A 19,136-nucleotide genomic window follows, 5' to 3' on the forward strand; every position below is an offset into this window, starting at 1 on the left:
CCTTTATTTTTCATATTGTGCAAAATGATCTACTCTGGTATCTGAAAATGTGATCAAACTTGTATGCCTTTGCAACTGGTTGGATGTTAAAAAGCAAAAATAATAGTGGCCTTGGCCAGTGTTACAGACATCTAAAATATTGGGTTTTGTTTGTCAATTTTGACAATAAATGGAATTTCTGAAATCCTCTGAGGATTATTTCCAGTATATTATGATACTGACATTATATTTATAGCTGGTCTAATAAAGTAACAATGCCTATTTACATAATTCATAGTGTACTGTAGTACTAAATGTCGTCCTGTATAATTACAAAACCCGCAAAGAGACGCTTCTTTTTCTACATTGTGTGTTTTATTGCCTTAGTGTTCTTTAGTAATAGGCCTGCTGTTTAAGGTCATGCAGGTTAAGAAGGTTGAACTGAGCGAGAGCTCGAGAGAGAAAATCAATTCACTTAACAGCATTGTTCACTGTAAGTTATTATTGGTGTCTATAGTTTGGATGTTATCATGCAATGTGTTTTTGTTTTTATGTAATGCCATACTTTTAATTTTCTTCTCATAATAGCCAAGAAGGAAATATTTTTGTATTTAATATCTGGGTCTTTCAGTTTATGTGTGTGTGTGTATCTTCCAATGTCTTGAGCAGGGTTTTATTAGAGGATAACCCTTGTTGGGCTGCTGATGGTCAAGCTCTATAAACCGTCATATCTGGTTGAAATTTTATTCATTCACCTAGTTTCATTTTTACCTACCCACTAACACTTCTCTGGCTATGCTACTACTTCTAATAATAATTCTTTACATTAATACAGTGCTGTTCTAACTAATCAAAGCACTTTGTGTGTAGACAACATTACGGTTTGAGTGTGTGTGTTTTTTCTTCTTTTCTTTTCTCCTCAGCTATGAAGTGCTGCTTCAGTTTGCTCCACCAAAAACTTCTCCCGTCCAAATTTTTTTTCACCAGCTGCCACTCTTAGAAGTGCAGAATTGGATAAACACGCAGTAAAACAAAACTGTTCCAAACCACCAGACAGATGTTTTTGCATTCAGGTAGGCCAGGAGCAGCCGGAAAGCTTTTGGTTTACTTTAGTATTTTGATTTCTCATATTTGTGTTGGGTTTTTTTTTTTTTTTTTTTTTTTTTTTTTTTTTTTAAAACAGAAATGCAGTTTATAAACACCACGGCACACAGTGAGCCAGGAACGGATGTGGAAAGTGTGTTAAGTCGTGCTGCGTTATTATTGACAGCCGGTAAACTGCACTGTGCCCATAAGAGAGGCAGAGGGCGGCAGAAGGACTGCAAAGTTTTTGGTGCTTTGTGTTAATAGTAATATTTATATAACCAATCCCATAGACTAAGATCAAGGATATATTACAAACTTTATTTTTACATACATGAAACTACTGTTCAGTTTAAGTTGTGCCTCTTTCTATGTAGGATAGCTTTTGCTTTTAACTGATGAAGAAAAAAAACCTCTGTTACCTCTTTAAAATGAAAAGGTGTTGAGTCTAATGTATGTTGTCAAACAGCTTTAAAGTCACATTCAAACACCATGGATTCATAAAGTATTCACACCCTTTGCATTCTAGACACTTTAGTTTGTTGTAGATTTCATTTTAAATGGATACATTTGCTAAGTCGCCCATCTATCACCACTTAAAAACCAATAATGACAAAGGAAAAACATGTTTTTAGAAATGGCAAATTTATTAATCAAAAACTGAAATCTGTCATTCATATTAAGTATTCAGGTCCTTAACTCAGTAGTTTGTGGAAGCCCCTTTGGCGGCAAGTACAGCTACAGTCATGAAAAAGTTTGGGAAGCCCTCATAATTCTTTGGATTTTTGGTAGCATTGGCTGAGCTTTCAACGTAGCAACTTCCTTTTAATATGACATGCCTTATGGAAACAGTATTTCAGCAGTGACATTGTTTATTAGATTAACAGAAAATATGCAATATGCACCATAACAAAATTAGGTGCATAAGTTTGGACACCCCAACAGAGATATTACATCAATACTTAGTTGAGCTTCCTTTTGCAAATAAAACAGCCTCTAGACGCCTCCTGTAGCCTTTGATGAGTGTCTGGATTCTGGATGGAGGTATTTTTGACTATTCTTCCATACAAAATGTCTTCAGTTCAGTTAAATTTGATGGCTGCCGAGCATGGACAGCCTGCTTCAAATCATCCCATAGATTTTTGATGATATTCAAGTCAGGGGACTGTGATGGCCATTCTAGAACATTGTACTTCTCCCTCTGCATGAATGCCTTTGAAGATTTTGAACTGTGTTTTGGGTCATTGTCTTGTTTGAATATCTAACCCCTGCCTAACTTCAACTTTGTGACTGATGCTTGAACATTATCCTGAAGAATTTGTTGATATTGGGTTGAATTCATCCAACCCTCGACTTTAACAAGGGCCCCAGTCCCAGAACTAGCCACACAGCCTCACAGCATGATGGAACCTCCACCAAATTTGACAGTAGATAGCAGGTGTTTTTCTTGGAATGCGGTGTTCTTCTTCCTCCATGCAATGCGCTTTTTGTTCTGACCAAATAACTCAATTTTTGTCTCATCAGTCCAAAGCACTTTGTTCCAAAATGAATCTGGCTTGTCTAAATGAGCATTTGTGTACAACCAGTGACTCTGTTTGTGGCATGAGTGCAGAAAGGGCTTCTTTCTCATCACCCCGCCATACAGATGTTCTTTGTGCAAATTGCGCTGAATTGTAGAACGATGTACAGATACACCATCTGCAGTAAGCTGTTCTTCCAGGTCTTTGGAGGTGATCTGTGGGTTGTCTATAACCATTCTCACAATCCTGCGCATATGCCGTTCCTGTATTTTTCTTGGCCTGCCAGACAAGTGCTAAGTTATATGGCACTGGAGTATTCTGTACAATTCTGGGGTAAAAATGATAAAAAAAGACATAGCAGCACTAGAGAAAGTCCGGAGGAGAGTGACTGGGCAAAACTAAAAGGTATGAGCTTTGAGAAGAGACTGGAGGAGCTGAACCTTTTCAGTTTATACAAGCTTAGAATTAAAGGTGACCTGATCAAAATGTTTAATTTTTTTTTTTACATTTTAAAACAAGTTCTTTACCTAGCAGCAATTATTTCTTCACATAGAAGACCATAGACACATGGACTAAGTTACTAAGTATGGCAGATGGTAGGATTTTGAGGACGTTCAAAGCTCAACTTGATGTTATTTTAGAAAAACTAGGTGTATGGGATTGATGAACATTGTTTATGCTAAAAAGCTCGTTCTCATCAAAATTGTTCAAATGTTCTAGTTTTTATTTATTTATTTATTTTACTGTGGGCTTGGGAATGTTTGAATAAGAAAAGAGTAACTGTGGCTCAGGTTGTATTGTTAAATTTTTGTCATTTTGTAGACTTGTGTACAATGAGATGTCCTGTCTGTGGCAGGGTCTTCTGCTTGTTCAGGCTATGCTTCCATGCGATTTTGATACACATGCAGGTTACAGAAATATTTCTGGATGTAATGATGGCGTTCCTTTATGTTGCTACTGCACTTTTAAAATTAAACTCAATGAAAATAGTTCAGACCTGCCAGACTTTTACTAATCTTTAGTCGTGTGGCAGCTGCATCCAGTCCTGCATTTGATCTCATCAGGTCAGTGAAAGAATTCTTACTATTGTTAGCTTGTAACAGAGAGCATTACCTGTAAGTATTAACCTTGTATAGAGCTGTATCTTTAAAGTAATTGTTTTTGACCTAAAGAAAAGTTGCCGCATTTAGAAAATAAGAAACTGTGTGTTGTAGCAGCTAGAGGCCTGTAGATGTATTGATGATAATGCAAGCTTCTAATCTCTGCTCCATTGTTGTTTATAACCTTTACACTTCTAAATAGCTTTTTTGCATTTAGTACATATTGTAAAAATGAAAAATGCAACTCTTTTATATACAATAATACAATCCGCTTGTTGGCATCCTGACTTAAGATTATCCATTATGGCGCACAGACGGGGCTCACGCCTGGCCGGGACGCCCAGGAAGACAGGAGGAGGGCTCATTCCTCCTCCAGACCGTGAGGGGGCATCCGCCCTGGTTGTATTGGGGGCCATGGGTACAGGGCTTGGAAGCTCTACCCTCTAGGGGCCCGTGGCCACCGCCAGGGGGTGCCCCGATACCTTGGGGACCCTGGACCCCAGCGCTTCCGCCACACCCGGACGTGCTGGGGGGAAGAGAAGAGGGAACACCCGGAGTGCTTCTGGGTACGCAGCCGACACTTCCACCACACTGGGGATTGCCGGGGAGCACCTGGAGTACATCCAGGTGTGTATAAAAGGGGCCGCCTCCCTTCAGACAGACAAAAGAGTCGGGAGGAAGGCGAGAAAGCATTATTGAGAGGCCAGGACTTTGGGGTTTGTGGGCACTTGAACATTGTAAATAATTGTGTAAATAAACTTGTGTTGGATGACATGAGCATGTCTACCTGTCTGTGTCCAGGCCAGTCTCCACACCATCCATCCATTATCCAACCCGCTATATCCTAACTACAGGGTCACTGGGGTCTGCTGGAGCCAATCCCAGCCAACACAGGGCGTAAGGCAGGAAACAAACCCAGGCAGGGCACCTGCCCACCGCAGGGCACGCACACACACACACGCACAGTAGGGACAGTTTCCGATCGCCAATGCACCTAACCTGCATGTCTTTGGATTGTGGGAGGAAACCCACACAGACACGGGGAGAACATGCAAACTCCACGTAAGGGGGACACAGGAAGCGAAACTGGGTCCCCTAACTGCGAGGCAGCAGCACTACCCACTGCGCCACCGTGTCGCCTGACTTAAGATTATTTTTATGCAAAATGTGCATTGATTTTACAGACCATGTAGTGAATATTTGTTTATACAATTCAATATACAATTGTTGTATTTCAGCCGTCATGGTTCCTTCTCCCCTACCTGAGGTTCACATGTCATTTTTATGTCTGTCATTACTTTTTTGGATTACTTTGTTTATGGTAATGTTGTTAACCATTTGGTTTATCTGTATTCATGAATCATCTTTTATGTCCTTGTGTTTTGAGGGTGATCTCCACCTGCCCATCACCATCAAGAGGCTGTGAGGAGAGCTCAAAGTCTCTTATAGTTCATTTTGAATGTACTTCTGGTAGTGATCAGTTCTTTTGAGTTCATTTAGTTTTTTTTGTGAATTCTGGATATTTTGAACCCTTGCTCTGTGTTTTTTTTTTACTTAACCTTATATTGCTTTCCTATTTTGAAGGCATTGCCTTTTGTGCCTTTGTGCTCATCTACATTTATTTATGTTTAACATTTATGTTTATGCCAGCTAGGGCGCATAGGCAGAAACAAACCCTGGACAGGGTGCCAGTCCATCGTAGGGCAAACACACACACAAACAGAGTGACCCCAGTTCGCCTACATTGCATGCCTTTGGACTTGGGAGGAAACCAGAACCAGAGGAAACCCATGTGGACACGGGGAGAACATGCAAACTTCACTCAGAGAGGACCCGGAATGCAAACTCTGGTCTCCTTACCACTGTGCTGCCATTTAGAAGAGCTTTTTTATTAAAAACAAGTCCTTTTATTCATAAAGATTCTTTGTTGTTGTCTTTTGTAAATAGCCAGGGTTTTATGGTATTCTCCCCCCCCCTTTGTGTGCATTTCTGGGATTTGTTGGTGAGTTTCGTTCTTAGAAACATTTTAGCTCATAACAGCAATCTTCTGTTTCAAGGTAACATCTGACAGGTGAGCGGAGATTTATCTGAATTTGTTTGTTTTGTACTTACTGATAAATTAGTTTGCGTTTGGTGAGGGCTATACAGTGCAGCAGTCACTGGATGATGAATGGCATCCCTGACTCAATTCAGAGGGAGACCCCCTTCCATGTGGGATGGGAGTCAAAAAAAAACAAAAAAAAAAAAAACACAAAACAGAACACAAGTAATCGTCTTCACAGAGCTAGATGGCTAATCTATCATTGCCACTTTAAGAATACAATACAACAGTACAAACTACAAGGCAAAATGTAAGAATAGATTATATCACTCACTAAATAGACAACTATCACATATGAGGATACAGATTTTATTCAAATCTATACAAAAATTAGCTAATTGTAGAACTACATCTTATTTGTACAAAAGGAGTCAGACAAGCCAGACACAGTCAGAGTACCGGGTCTCATGTATAACATCTTGCGTATAAATTCACACTGAAACAAGTGGTGGCTCTGAGGCTAAGGCTCTGTGCTGGTATCCAGAAGGTTGCCGGTTCGAATCCCCGTCACTGCCAAAAGAGATCCTACTCTTCTGGGCCCTTGAGCTAGATCCTTAACCAGTAATTGCTCCAGGGGCGCTGTACAATGGCTGACCCTGCGCTCTGAACCAAAGGGGTACATGAAAACTAACAAATTCCTAATACAAGAATAACGGACAAAAAAAAAAATAGATAAAAAGCATGGCTTATGAACAAAACTAGAAATGTGTGTATGCACAAAAAAGTTCAGATGCATAAAACTGTGCATAAGCAAAATTCCACGCACTTTCCCTTAATAAATCCTGTGAATGTGAATTTTAAGGCACGTGCACACGCCTACAGCCCCACCCTGACTGCTCCACATATTTTGCATATTTGAACGTGTAAATAAATATAAATAGGCCTTTCCATTCAGTGTTTTGCTAAAAGACAATGGCAAAAGCTTGTGTAAAATAGAAGAATTTCAGCAAATGCGAAATGGAGGTACTGCTCAGTGAAGTGGAGGCAAAGAAAAACATACAATTTGGTGGCTTAGGCAACAACAAAAAGAGAATGCTGAAGTGTCACAGTGTGGCGTAGACACTCAAAAGTTCAGAAACTTGCACAGGGCCTGATTTAAAAAACAAGTGGTCAGATATCAGAGTCGATGAGAAAAGGCGAGTGTCTGAGTGTCATACGGTGTATTAGGGACACAATGAAAAAAAATGTCTATGTCAAGATTAAAGTCAAAATGTTTAGTTTCATTTCAAAATTTCCACTTTAATCTTGTAGTTTTATTTTGTCATTAAAGTATAATGTCATAAACTTCATTTTAAAATCTGTTTAATTTACTAGAGTTTCTCAAATTCCATCATAACTAAAGAAGCACGTCAAATGCTTCATATTCTAAGTGTTCCCCAATCCAGTCATTAATTGCTTCTCAAATGGGCTTTCTCTTACACCATCAGGAGCACGCAGGCAGTGATTGCCACAAAGAAAACATTACATTTGTCATATTACAGCTCTCTGAGCATTTTAGAAAACTAAGATGTATACTTGATATCATTTTCATGATAAAATGCATTAAAGCATGTATTAAACATGTGGGGGCACGGTTGGTGCAGTGGGAGTGATGTGCTGGCGCCCCGTCCAGGGATTGTTCCTGCCTCCCGCAAGATGCTTTCTGGGACGCGTGTGACTCTGAATGTTATCATTTATTGCAGCAGTACTGTCTCTGTCAACATACCAACCCCCAATCCCTATAGTTCTGTTTCTTTCTCCACGTTACCAGTCGCCACACAATAAGCGACTGCAATGAATTTAAAACCATCAGTAGGCTTAGAATGCCAATTCTTTAAAATTTTTAAGGAACATTGTAGTACTAGGGTGTTGTACCGTGTTAGCCATTATGAATGTAGAGAAAAGCCAAGCAAAATCTTGCCTGAAGAAGGGGCCTGAGTTGCCTCGAAAGCTTGCATATTGTAATCTTTTTAGTTAGCCAATAAAAGGTGTCATTTTGCTTGGCTTTTCTCTAAGGAACATTGAAAAATCTTCGTTATACATAATAATAATAATAATTCATTACATTTATATAGCGCTTTCCTCAGTACTCAAAGCGCTATCCACACAGGGAGGAACTGGGAAGCGAACCCACAATCTTCCACAGTCTCCTTACTGCAAAGCAGCAGCACTACCACTGCGCCACCTGTGAGGATACATATTAAATTATTTCATCCATCCATCCAGGGTAATGCTTTGTGTTCAGCAATGAGTGCTGGAGTCGAATAATTTTTCTCATGTAGTTTAGTAGATTATATCAGGTAATGTTTCCTGATGTCAAATGGGCCAGTGTTTAGCTCTTAGACTTTCCAAACCTTTTGGTTTATACCAAAGAACCTGACCACAGTTCACTTTACAGTGTGTACTTAAGTCATTTCTTTCCATTTTTCCCATTGGCTTTGGCAGGAGATATTAAGAGAGGTTCAGAAAAAAATAAAATATGACGTGTAGTTCGAACAGTACAAATCAAAGCTAATTACATCACTTATAGCTTAGCTTAGTTAATATTATTTTTCTAAACTCACATTAGTTTTTGGCAGTTTTTACTTCTGCTTCACTAACATATTTCCCATAAGAACACCTTTGCTCACATTCTTATTATTCTATTGTTTAATGAAGATGCACATTGTCATTGTCATATCACAACCGCCTTTTTTACACAGATAATATGTGTTGTGATGTAAGATTTTGCATATAACTTGATAAATATTTTGTATATCTTTATTTGTATGTTAGGCAAAGCAATGTGATTTAGTGTTACATTAGTGAGAAGCATTCATCTTTACCCCCCTTTACGACCGAGTCTCTTTGAATTTTACAACAGAGTTGGGGGGAAGTGCCTGAAACAAGTTTGGCGAATGTTTCTCTGAAGTCTCTCAACTCCCACACAATGCCAGGCTGCCTAACTGTCAGGCTTTACCTTAACATATGATTTGGAGGGTAGGTGTTAAGATGTTCTATTTCCCCATTGGTCTGAAGTTTGGCTGTTTGGAATTGGCTTGTGTCAGAAGCCTTTAAGTATGATGACACCCTATTGGCTGTAGGGGCTGGTCAGAAAATATCTATAAAATGTGCTTGCTTAACCTCACTCTCTCTCTCTTACTAACATCTGATGAAGGAGCATCTCTTACCAAACTGATGAACTGAAAGGACAACACAATGGAGAGTACAGCTCGGCAGCCATATTGAACAGACATGCGGCAAGCTGACCACAAATGATGCCTTAACTTGAGACATTTTTAAGTAACTAACAAGTCTGTGTGCCACCTGAAACTACACATCACCGTTTAATCAGGTTGTATGGTTGCCAATATTCAAATGTACTTTGCATATTGTTATTATTTATCAATATTATCAATAGTACATTGTTTAAATTGTAACTAAACTCCTGCTTGTCTTTTACTACACCTAATTGTCTGACGTTATAGATGTAGAAGGGAAGGTGGGAAGAAGTTATATACTATAATACCTTATAAACAGTGGTAAGTCTGTGAGATTTGAGGCGTTCTGACAAAGGCTACATATTAATAATACAAAAGGGGAAAGTAGAGTAATATATTCCTCTACCAAGACAAAACAATATGTCTCTCAGAACAGTAGGTTTTTCTCCTTTTTTATTACAGAAGAATGTGTGCTTATTTTATGTTGAAGATCATTGTTTCCTTCTGTGGCCCAGGGTTTTGCCAAGTGATAACTGTTAATTAAGCCAAACAAGTTAGGATGCCATCTTTCTTCTTACCAATTATACCTTTGAGTCCGATTGAACTAAAGTATCAGTGACATAGTGGCTCAGAGGTTCACGCTGACAATGTTCATTTGTTTCTGCTTGCACTTTCAGAGTCCCATTAGATATCTGATGTCTCCAACTGTTAATAGAATTCTTAGAGATCCTTTGCCTAAGTACAATATGTCCAGATATACTGAACTGAAACAGTGTTTCACATATTTATCAGAATTCAGAGGCCAGGTGGAGATTTTTGTAGGTGACCCCTTATTTAAGCAACTGCATGATTGAATTGAAAAGAATCAGCACCACATTTAACAAATAACTATTACTTTCAGTTTGTAAACTTAATCATAAAAACATTGCTTTTATATGCAAACATCATATATTTGCTCCTTAAAAGTAAACCTTTGCGTAAAATGATAAAATAAACAACATAACAATTGTGAAAGACGCTCATAACACACGCAGAGACAGACTCAGAATGTCCCAAAACACACGCTTTCATTTTTCTTCCTGCACACAGCACAGTGCACAAAGCACCACAAACAGCCCAAACTCTCAGTCCTTTCTTTTCCTTTCTTCTCTTTTCCTTTGCCGCCTCCACTCGTCTCCCGCAAGCTCTGCCCTCTGCCACCTGATTCCGGCTCCTTGAATGGACTGAGGAGACCCCTTTTAAAATGCACCCTGATGATTTTCCTGCAGCACCTCCTGGTGTGGCGGAAGTGCTGCAGTCCAAGGCTCCGGGATTGTCCAAGCGCCCCCTGGTGGTGGCCACACTCCCCAACAGGATTGAGCTTCCAAGCTCCAGTCCCCTGGCCCTGATGCAAACCAGGGGGTCTGCCCTCTCGTGTCTCAGGGAAGGTATTGCCTCTCTCCCGGTCCTTTTGCTCTCCAGGCGTCCCTGTGGGTCAAGGTCCCCAGTCGTCTGTCACACAATGTAAAGTTTCATGTAATATAATTAATGCTGTAATGAACCAAAAAATAGTAAATTTGTTATTTAATACAGTAAACTTCAAACACCAAGTGGATCTGAACTACTGATGATAAGAGTTTATTACCAGTTGTAATCACACACAGTCAGGGGAATGGGCACAATGTGCACACACACACACACACACACAAAGATTGAATCAAATATAATTTATTATTACCTGATATAAAAACATGAATTCCCCATCAGGTGACATCTCTACACAAAATCAGCTACTGCTGTTACAATGGAAGATAACAAAAAGAAAACCCTTTCCACACAAACAGTTTAAATAGTTATTTATTGATCATATACAATACAACTTCTTTTCGCATAACGTACTTCACTGAGTGCAGGCACAGAGTGTTGAATGTAGAAATTAGGCGCAAAGGAAATAAAAGAAGGTTGTGTGGTTGGACTTTAGGCTGTTAGCCTTTTATAGCTCTGTGTAGAGCATTGTTCTTGCATTCTGCATATTTTCCAGTACTAGAAGAAAAAATGAGATCGTAAAATACATTAGAACTTTCAAACTGAACATGTCTACAAACTTAAATCAAACAAAATAAATACTGATAGCAAAGCAAAATTCAGTTTCACCTTCAGGATCTTTTGTTAAATATACCAAGTTTCAAATCTTCTTAATCCAATACAGGGACACCGAGGACAGGAGTCTACCCTGGCTGCACAGAGCACCAGGCAGGAATCAACCTTGGATGGAGCACCAGTTGTTTGTTTGTTTTTTTAAAATATAGTCATTGCTAGACAAACGTTACCATTCACTGCTTCACAGGCTACTAGAAATACTATGAGTGTATATAATTTATATACAAGGGGGGACCCAAACATTTCTATAATTGGTCAATTGCATGGGAGTGATCGGCTATGCCGCTAGGAATCATACATTCTTGTTATTCTGCCTGCCAGATGGCATTTGTGCTAATTGGTCGAGGTGCGTATTTCTGACATTTATTCAACAAGACTGCAGGTGGCTTCTGTGATTTTTTTCCTATAAGGCGAAAAAGAATGTCAAGTTGTGTCGAGCGTCAAGACAATTAGAGCGTTTACATGTCCTTCAATAACCTGATTAATTACAGCAACCTGACTTCTAAAATGCCATGTAAACTCTTATTCCGATTAGAGAAACTGAGTTATCGGCCTCTGTGAAACCTGATTAGCAGAGGTAGATTTCTCTGTGAATAATCTGATTATGTGGCCATGTGAACCCATAACTGGGTTACTGTTTACAACAACAACAACAACATTTATTTATATAGCACATTTTCATACAAATAATGTAGCTCAAAGTGCTTTACATAATGAAGAAAAGAGAAATAAAAGACAAAGTTAGAATTAGAATAAGACAATACTAATTAAATAGAATAAGAGTAAGGTCCGATGGCCAGGGAGGACAGAAAAAACAAAAAAAAAAAAAACTCCAGACGGCTGGAGAGAAAAAATAAAATCTGTAGGGGTTCCAGGCCATGAGACCGGCCAGCCCCCTCTGGGCAGGATTAGGATTGTTTAGGACTTTGTAGTCTGAAAATGTCCGTTGCACTCACTCTGTCAGCCTGTGCATGTACAGTTATTGCTTTGCACATGCTTTCATTAGCCTTGTATGGAAGGGTCCGCAAAATACATTTCCAGATGCAAATGTTCAGGCGATCGCATTACTCCTTCTCCTGGCTGAAATAACCTGTCTCAATAATTCCGAAATCACTAATTGTATGTTGATGAGCTGAACGTACAGTGCTAAACTCAGCAACACAATCTAAAGAGCAGTAGGGTGACACTTTAAAAGAAATGTGCGTCAAGTAGTCCAATTACTTTTTAAAGTAACAAGTGACCTAATGCAACACTTCTCTCATTCATTATTATTTCAGCGTCACTGGGTGTAAGGCAAGAAGCACATGTACTCCAAGCAGAAAAGAGTGTGCTACATGCAATCTGGTAACAGACACCAATAAAAAATTCATCAATTTGACTAAACATCTTTCTATTATAAAAGGAAATCCTGAGACGAGACTTTTCAGAGAGATAATCTTAAGTCCCGTGAGATGAGACTTTTTGCCAAGAGATTTTGACAAATCCCACCCTCCTCTCAACCATTTACAACCACTCCCACGGTCTACTCACCTCTCATTCATGTGAATGCTTTTGTCAGACACAGTTCTTGTGCTCTGAGCTCTTATAAATTTTTACATTTTCCTCATTTTAATATAAGACATACAATCTATTCGTTTCCTTCGATGTGGTTCTTATCTGGACAATAATTTTATACGTTCTAGATCCTTACAGGTGGCACAGTGGTAGTGCTGCTGCTTTGTAGTAAGGAGACTGTGGAAGATTGTGGGTTCGCTTCCCGGTTCCTCCCTGTGTGGATAGCTCTTTGAGTACTGAGTAAAGTACTATATAAATGTAATGAATTATTATTATTAGATGATACGTCAACGACTACGCGAAAAAGAAGAAAGGGCAGTGCATCGAAAAGAGGCCCAAAAGTGTTGGAAAATAAGGAAAGTAATAATCAGCCCGGACCAAGTGGAATTGAAAACCTAGCAGGTCCAAGAGGGGTCGGAAATAAAAGACAAAGAGTAGAAGACAAAGTAGAATGTCATAAAGAGATTCAAAAAACGTTGGTGCGATACACATGTAAAGCAGGTTAGAGATTATGAAAGTACTAAAATTTGAAAGTCTCAAAAAACTGATAGTAAAGATCACAGCGCTAACAAACGGAAATTATTACTTGGTGAAAAGAGCAAAAAGAGATCGAATTTATGGACATGAAACATAATTTTCTTTTAATTAAGTTATATTTTTTACTATGGTTAATTACTCGCTGTAATGTAAAATAGTTAGTTCTATTATGCATATGTAACAGTTCCCATGAAAATAATCTGTTTAAATTCTATACGCAAGTAGCAGATCCGGGAAGTGACTAGCGCGTAGGGCCTGCATGGGGGCTGGCAAGCGAAGTGAGCAGGGGGCACAGCCCCCTAGTATTTATAAAACAAAATAAAATAATCACAGGCATTAATGCTTATTTCCTGATTCACAGCTGCCGATGACGTTTAACTCTTTTTTTTGTGCAGTTTAATGACGTTAGATCATTTTGCCAAAGTAGAACTACAGAAGATTACTTGCACATGTAACTGTGGGTTATCCACCTTAATTCAATTGTGTGTGTGAATGTAAATGCACGGAGTAATGATTGTATTTTTTAACATTATCGGACTTGTTAATAAAGTGTTTCTGGGTGAGCAGACTGTTATCCAGAAAAGTTACACTAAACTGCTGTGACGGCAAAAAAAAAAACAAAAAGTGTGGAGCAGCGTTGCACTTGAAACTTCATTTTGCACAATGACAGCACAAGTGCGCACACCGCCTTACAAGTCAAAGAGTTTTTGATCAAAACAATGTAGTTGTTGCTTTACACCTCCCAAATTTTCTAGATCTTGCTCATTGTGACTTTTTTGTTCCCAAAATTAAATGTGAGACCGAAGGGCATACAATTTGCTACCATGTTAGAAATCCAGGAAAAAAAAAACGCTGTGTCACGAAATGTTTCCAGGAATGGAAGAAGTGCTGGGACAAGGGTATAACGTCTCAAAGGGTGTATTTTGACAGTGAATACAATGGAATTGCTTTAAGTTGTATAATAAAGTTTTTCAACAATTCTGGGAATTTTTGGGTCTACCTTATTGTGATAGAAGACGTGGATAAATAGGAATCTGGCCAGGATTGTTAGTATTTCCTTCCCTGATTGGGTGGCCAGTGTAATGGAAGGCTGCCTCCTGGGGTGATGTATTCCCTCAGTGCCTTAGGTATCTCCTGTTTGGATACAGGCAACGCTGCATGGAAGTTGTAGTTCTTGTTGGTAGTTCTGCTGGGGTCTGTGGGTCACCCAAACTTAGGGATTCAGCTTTAGGCCAACAAATTCTGGCTAATGTGTTCTGGGTTAGCCAGTGACCCTGAAATTGCATCTCCAATAAAAGGGAGTTTGCCAGACTTGTAGTGCTGAGAGAATTATGAACATAAACCTCTTCTAATAAGGTATGCAAAAATAAATTAAATGGCACTAGTGCAATAAATGGGGCAAGAATATGTATGAGTTTTGTTGGGACTCAAAACCATGAAATGTCCATCACACTGCTGCTGACCATATGTTCTCATGTAGTGTACCCCATCAACTTATTTCAGTGAACAGAACATAAGTGCAAAGCCCAATCCATTCTAGCAAGTAAAAACACAGAAAGCCCATCAATATTCTCTGAAGCCAATCCATGAAAGTCATTGCAGCAGAAATACTGAGAACAGTGTGGTGTATCTTCTGTGCTCTTGTGGGTGATGTAGTTTTTTGTTATCTTTATGCTGATGTCATGTTTAATTCTTGATCTGTAAGTATTCACTAATATTACCTAATTGTTGAAATGATCCATTCAGTCCTTACTAGTGATGTCAGATAGCCTGATAAACTTGTAGTTGTGCTCTTTTCCATCTATGATCTTTGTCGGTTACCCGTGCCATTCAGAATTGACTTTAAAATACTGCTAATGGTTTACAAAGCCTTAAATAATCTTGCTCTGTCCTATATTCTGGAAAGCCTGTCCCCTTGCACTCCATGTCGTAACCTTAGGTCCTCGATTGAGCGTCTGCTTATAATCCCAAGAGCTAAACTTAAAAGAAGTGGTGAGGCGGCCTTCATCTGTTATGCACCTAAAATCTTGAATTGTTTATCAACAGAAATTTGCCAGGCTAATACAGTGGAGCACTTTAAAAAACTGCTAAAACCCCATTATTTTAACATGGCTTTCTCATAGCTCCATTTTAGTGTATCCCTGTTAAACTATATGTGCATTGAATGATCATTTTAATCAAGGTTCTACAATCTGTACTAATCTCTACTATTCTCTGCTGTTCTTTTTCTGGTTTGTCTGTCCTCCTGGCCATCTGACTTTACTTTAGTCAATACTAAGTAAAAAAGAATAATCTTACTTGTGTTTCATATGCACTTATCTTTCTTCATCTTGTGAAGCACTTTGAATTACACCATTTGTATGAAAATGTGCTGTATAAATAAATGTTGTTGTTATCATTGTCTTGGAATCCTAAGTTACGAGAACCATAAACTTGAAAACTTGTGCATGAAAATTGCCATTGTTGATTACTCTGCAAGTTAAAGTTCCAGTGAGGAATCTTGGTATTTTATGATGTTCCTTTGTACTGCTTTGATTACATACCCATAATATGTTTTCTGTCCTTGTGTTGTTGTTTTGTTTTGTAGGGAATTACGTCTCTTAAGGTAGCCACAGCAGCAGCTCTCTGTTCCCAGCATCTGCTTGGTGGTGACAGATGAATTCCATCAAATTTACAATGTGCCTCTAACCAGCTCTCTTTAGCAGTCCGTGCAGAAGCAAGTGTCCCTGACTTTCTTCTTCATGTCCCAGATAATTTGGTAATTAGCAACTAGACCTTTCACAGGCAAAATCACCACTAGAAATATGATATAAATTAATCAGGACCCCTCAATGGTGAATTGGAAAAACAAAAACCTAAAATAAAAGCCTTGAAAATATGACTTTCATCATGTACCAGACTCACTTGTGCCAGCCTGTGGCCTGGATCATCACTGCAATGTTGCATAATATGGTTGATAGCTGCCCAGTGCCAGATGTATGCTACTTAGGTTAAGCTCTGAAGGTCCATGAACTGAAGGTTGAGCTCAAGGTTCCAAAAATGAATAGATGATTAATATCCCCTTAGTAAAGTTTATACAATTAGGATTATGGGAAGTCAAAAGAAAAGCATTGTTACAATCAAAAGGAAGATGCAGACATAGAAATGATACATCCTATGTGAGTGTCCAAGCTCATCGGGCTTAGAGGACTTCAGTATTCCATTTGTCATTTATTGATTGACTCAAAAAGCACAACTGCAGTCCTGAAAGCAAAATGTTGTTTTCACTTTCTTAGGAGGTTACGCTCAACCTTTATAATGCACTGGTTAGGCCTCATCTTGAGTATTGTGTGCAGTTTTGGTCTCCAGGCTACAAAAAGGACATAGCAGCGCTAGAAAAGGTCCAGAGAAGAGCAACTAGGCTGATTCCAGGGCTACAGGGGATGAATGATGAGGAAAGATTTAAAAGAGCTGAGCCTTTACAGTTTAAGCAAAAGAAGATTAAGAGGTGACATGATTGAAGTGTTTAAAATTATGACGAGAATTAGTACAGTGGATCAAGACTGTTATTTTAAAATTAGTTCATCAAGAACAGGTAAATTTCACACACAATTTAGGAAGTTTTTCTTTACACAAAGAACAATAGACACTTGGAATAAGCTACCAAGTTGTGTGGTAGACAGTAAGACGTTGGGGACTTTCAAAACTCGACTTGATGTTTTTTTGGAAGAAATAAGTGGATAGGACTGGCGAGCTTTGTTGGACTGAATGGCCTGTTCTCATCTAGAATGTTCTAATGATCTAATGACTTTCATTTACTGCCTCTTAAAGTGATGTATTACCTGACAACATTTTTTGTACAACACTGATATAAATTATATCTCTTTAAAACCAATACTTACTTAGTAGTATATCTTCATTAGTGTAAGTGTATTTATATATTGGATGCTTCCCTACAAGGTCATTCCGAACTGTTAAAGAAGGATCTAAGAAAAAGAAAAAAGAATATTAAGTTATTTCAGTTTTACTACCTGCAATTCAGTGTGATAGAACTAACAAAACGACATCTGTATGAAATTTCAGACATTTCTAATAAGAATAAAAACGAGAAATACCAAACATTTCTTGGAATTAGCCTATTATCACTTTTCTCAACTGTGTCTAGGTCTGTTTGTCTCTTCCTCTTGACATACAGAGACCAAAACTAACCACAGAGCTCCAAGTGAAGTTTCTCAGGTACACTGAGCAAGTTAAGCGTATCCTCAGCATTGCTGGCTATGTAATTAATTCATATTGGCAATCTTAATCACAGCTAAACCCTGTCTAGCTCTGGGCACGTCGTTCACATAAAGCATACTTTATTTGTTGTGCATGTCTTCATATTCTTACTTCCTATGTGTAAAACTTTACATTTACATACATTAAATTCCATTTTCCACATTTCTGTCCTCTGAATTCTCTCCAGGTCCATCTTTAATGATTTTGCTTACACTGCTGTATAAAGTAATCTACCTCTACATTACATTAATCTACATTAATGCCAGGAAGGCTAAAACAGACAGAGGCATAAACAGACCGAGTCAAACAAAGTGCAACAATAAACAGAAAATAACACCCCCTGTAGCCTTTGTACAAACATAATTACAAAGATGGAAGCAAGCATTTAAAATCCAGAGCTGGTGATAGCACTTACAGTATATGTTCTTTGTCCTTCCAACAGAAGATGTTACTGTTTTAATTTAAAACACTATGGAAACTGCTGAACAAATAGGAACGCAAATTTAGAAATTCTAACAAGTATCCTCTTAAAACTGACGGATACATTAATACAAGAAATGCTGATTAGTTAGGAGTGTTAAGAGCAGAAAGAATAATGTGTTTAGTCAGTCAATGCAGTACAGTGGGTCGGTGTATTGCCTTAAGTTATTATTGAGTGCAAACTAATCAAGTAAATACAGAATTGCTACGTCTGTACTTTTGTTGACACTAACACTATTCAGGGGTTATCTTAGTTAAGACAATAATGTATACACTAGAATTTACGCTTAGCATAAAAACAAATCACCACTCTTCTATCAGTTTGTCGTACTGTGGTGGTTTGTGCGTGGCTGTGATGCTGAAAGCTATGCCACCTGTATTTGTAATACTAGTTTGGTCACCCATGGTGGAAAGGTTCTAGCGGAGCTTCCAGACTAAGAACAGACTAGGAAGGAGGATGCAACAATCCACTTCTGAAAAACTAGCCCTGGAAAACCCATGCATAACAACAAAATACTGTCTGATATAGTGCTGGAAGATGAGCCCCCTCCCCCCCGGGTCTGAATGCACTCCATTTGACTGGGGAAGAGCTGCCTCGTCAAAGTAGAGTCGACTAAAGTGACGTGAATGAAGTAAAACCTGATACTTCAGGAGCATCATTTGCTAATGTGGCACAACTCAAAATGAAAAGAAACAGCTACAAACACCCATTAATAATCAGGACTTGGAATGTGACAAGCATGAATGTGGGCAAATTGGGAATTGTCAAAAATGAAATGGAACACATCAATATCGACATCCTCGGCATCATTGAGCTTTGATGGACTCCCTTCTATCATTTTCAATGGACAATCATACGATCTACTACTCTGGGAGCGAGGGAACAAAGAGGAATGACATTGCACTCATTATCATTGGTGATCAGAATGCAAAAGTGGGAGACAAGGAAGAAGGAAATACGGCCTTGGAGATAGGAATGATGTGTGACCAAGTTTTGTAAAACCAACAACTTATTCATTGCAAACACTTTTTTCCATCAACATTGCTGCAGACTGTACACATAGATCTCACCGGATGGGATACACAGAAACCAAATTGATTACATCTGCGTAAGCAGAAGATGGAGAAGTTCAATTTTGGAAGTGAGAACAAGACTGGGAGCCGACTATGGAACAGACCAGCAACTGCTCATATGCAAGTCCAACCT

The 19,136-nt window shown here is 38.7% G+C and overlaps 1 protein-coding gene across 3 annotated transcripts in view; it reads right to left on the reverse strand.

Annotated features, from left to right (window-relative positions):
• Positions 1 to 10,558: 10,558 nt before the first annotated feature.
• Positions 10,559 to 19,136, reverse strand: part of LOC114656170 (anterior gradient protein 3-like) — a 270,125-nt gene continuing 261,547 nt past the window's right edge. For all 3 annotated transcript variants that reach the window (XM_051930539.1, XM_051930538.1, XM_028807608.2), the window contains 2 exons: positions 17,074 to 17,157; positions 10,559 to 10,984 (listed from right to left, as the gene is read on the reverse strand). In XM_051930539.1, coding sequence (XP_051786499.1) covers positions 10,935 to 10,984; positions 17,074 to 17,157 — 134 coding nt within the window. In that variant the 3' untranslated portion in view covers positions 10,559 to 10,934. The remainder of the gene's footprint in view (positions 10,985 to 17,073; positions 17,158 to 19,136) is intronic.

This window comes from Erpetoichthys calabaricus, chromosome 8 (assembly GCF_900747795.2).
Source record: "Erpetoichthys calabaricus chromosome 8, fErpCal1.3, whole genome shotgun sequence".
Lineage (NCBI taxonomy): Eukaryota > Metazoa > Chordata > Cladistia > Polypteriformes > Polypteridae > Erpetoichthys > Erpetoichthys calabaricus.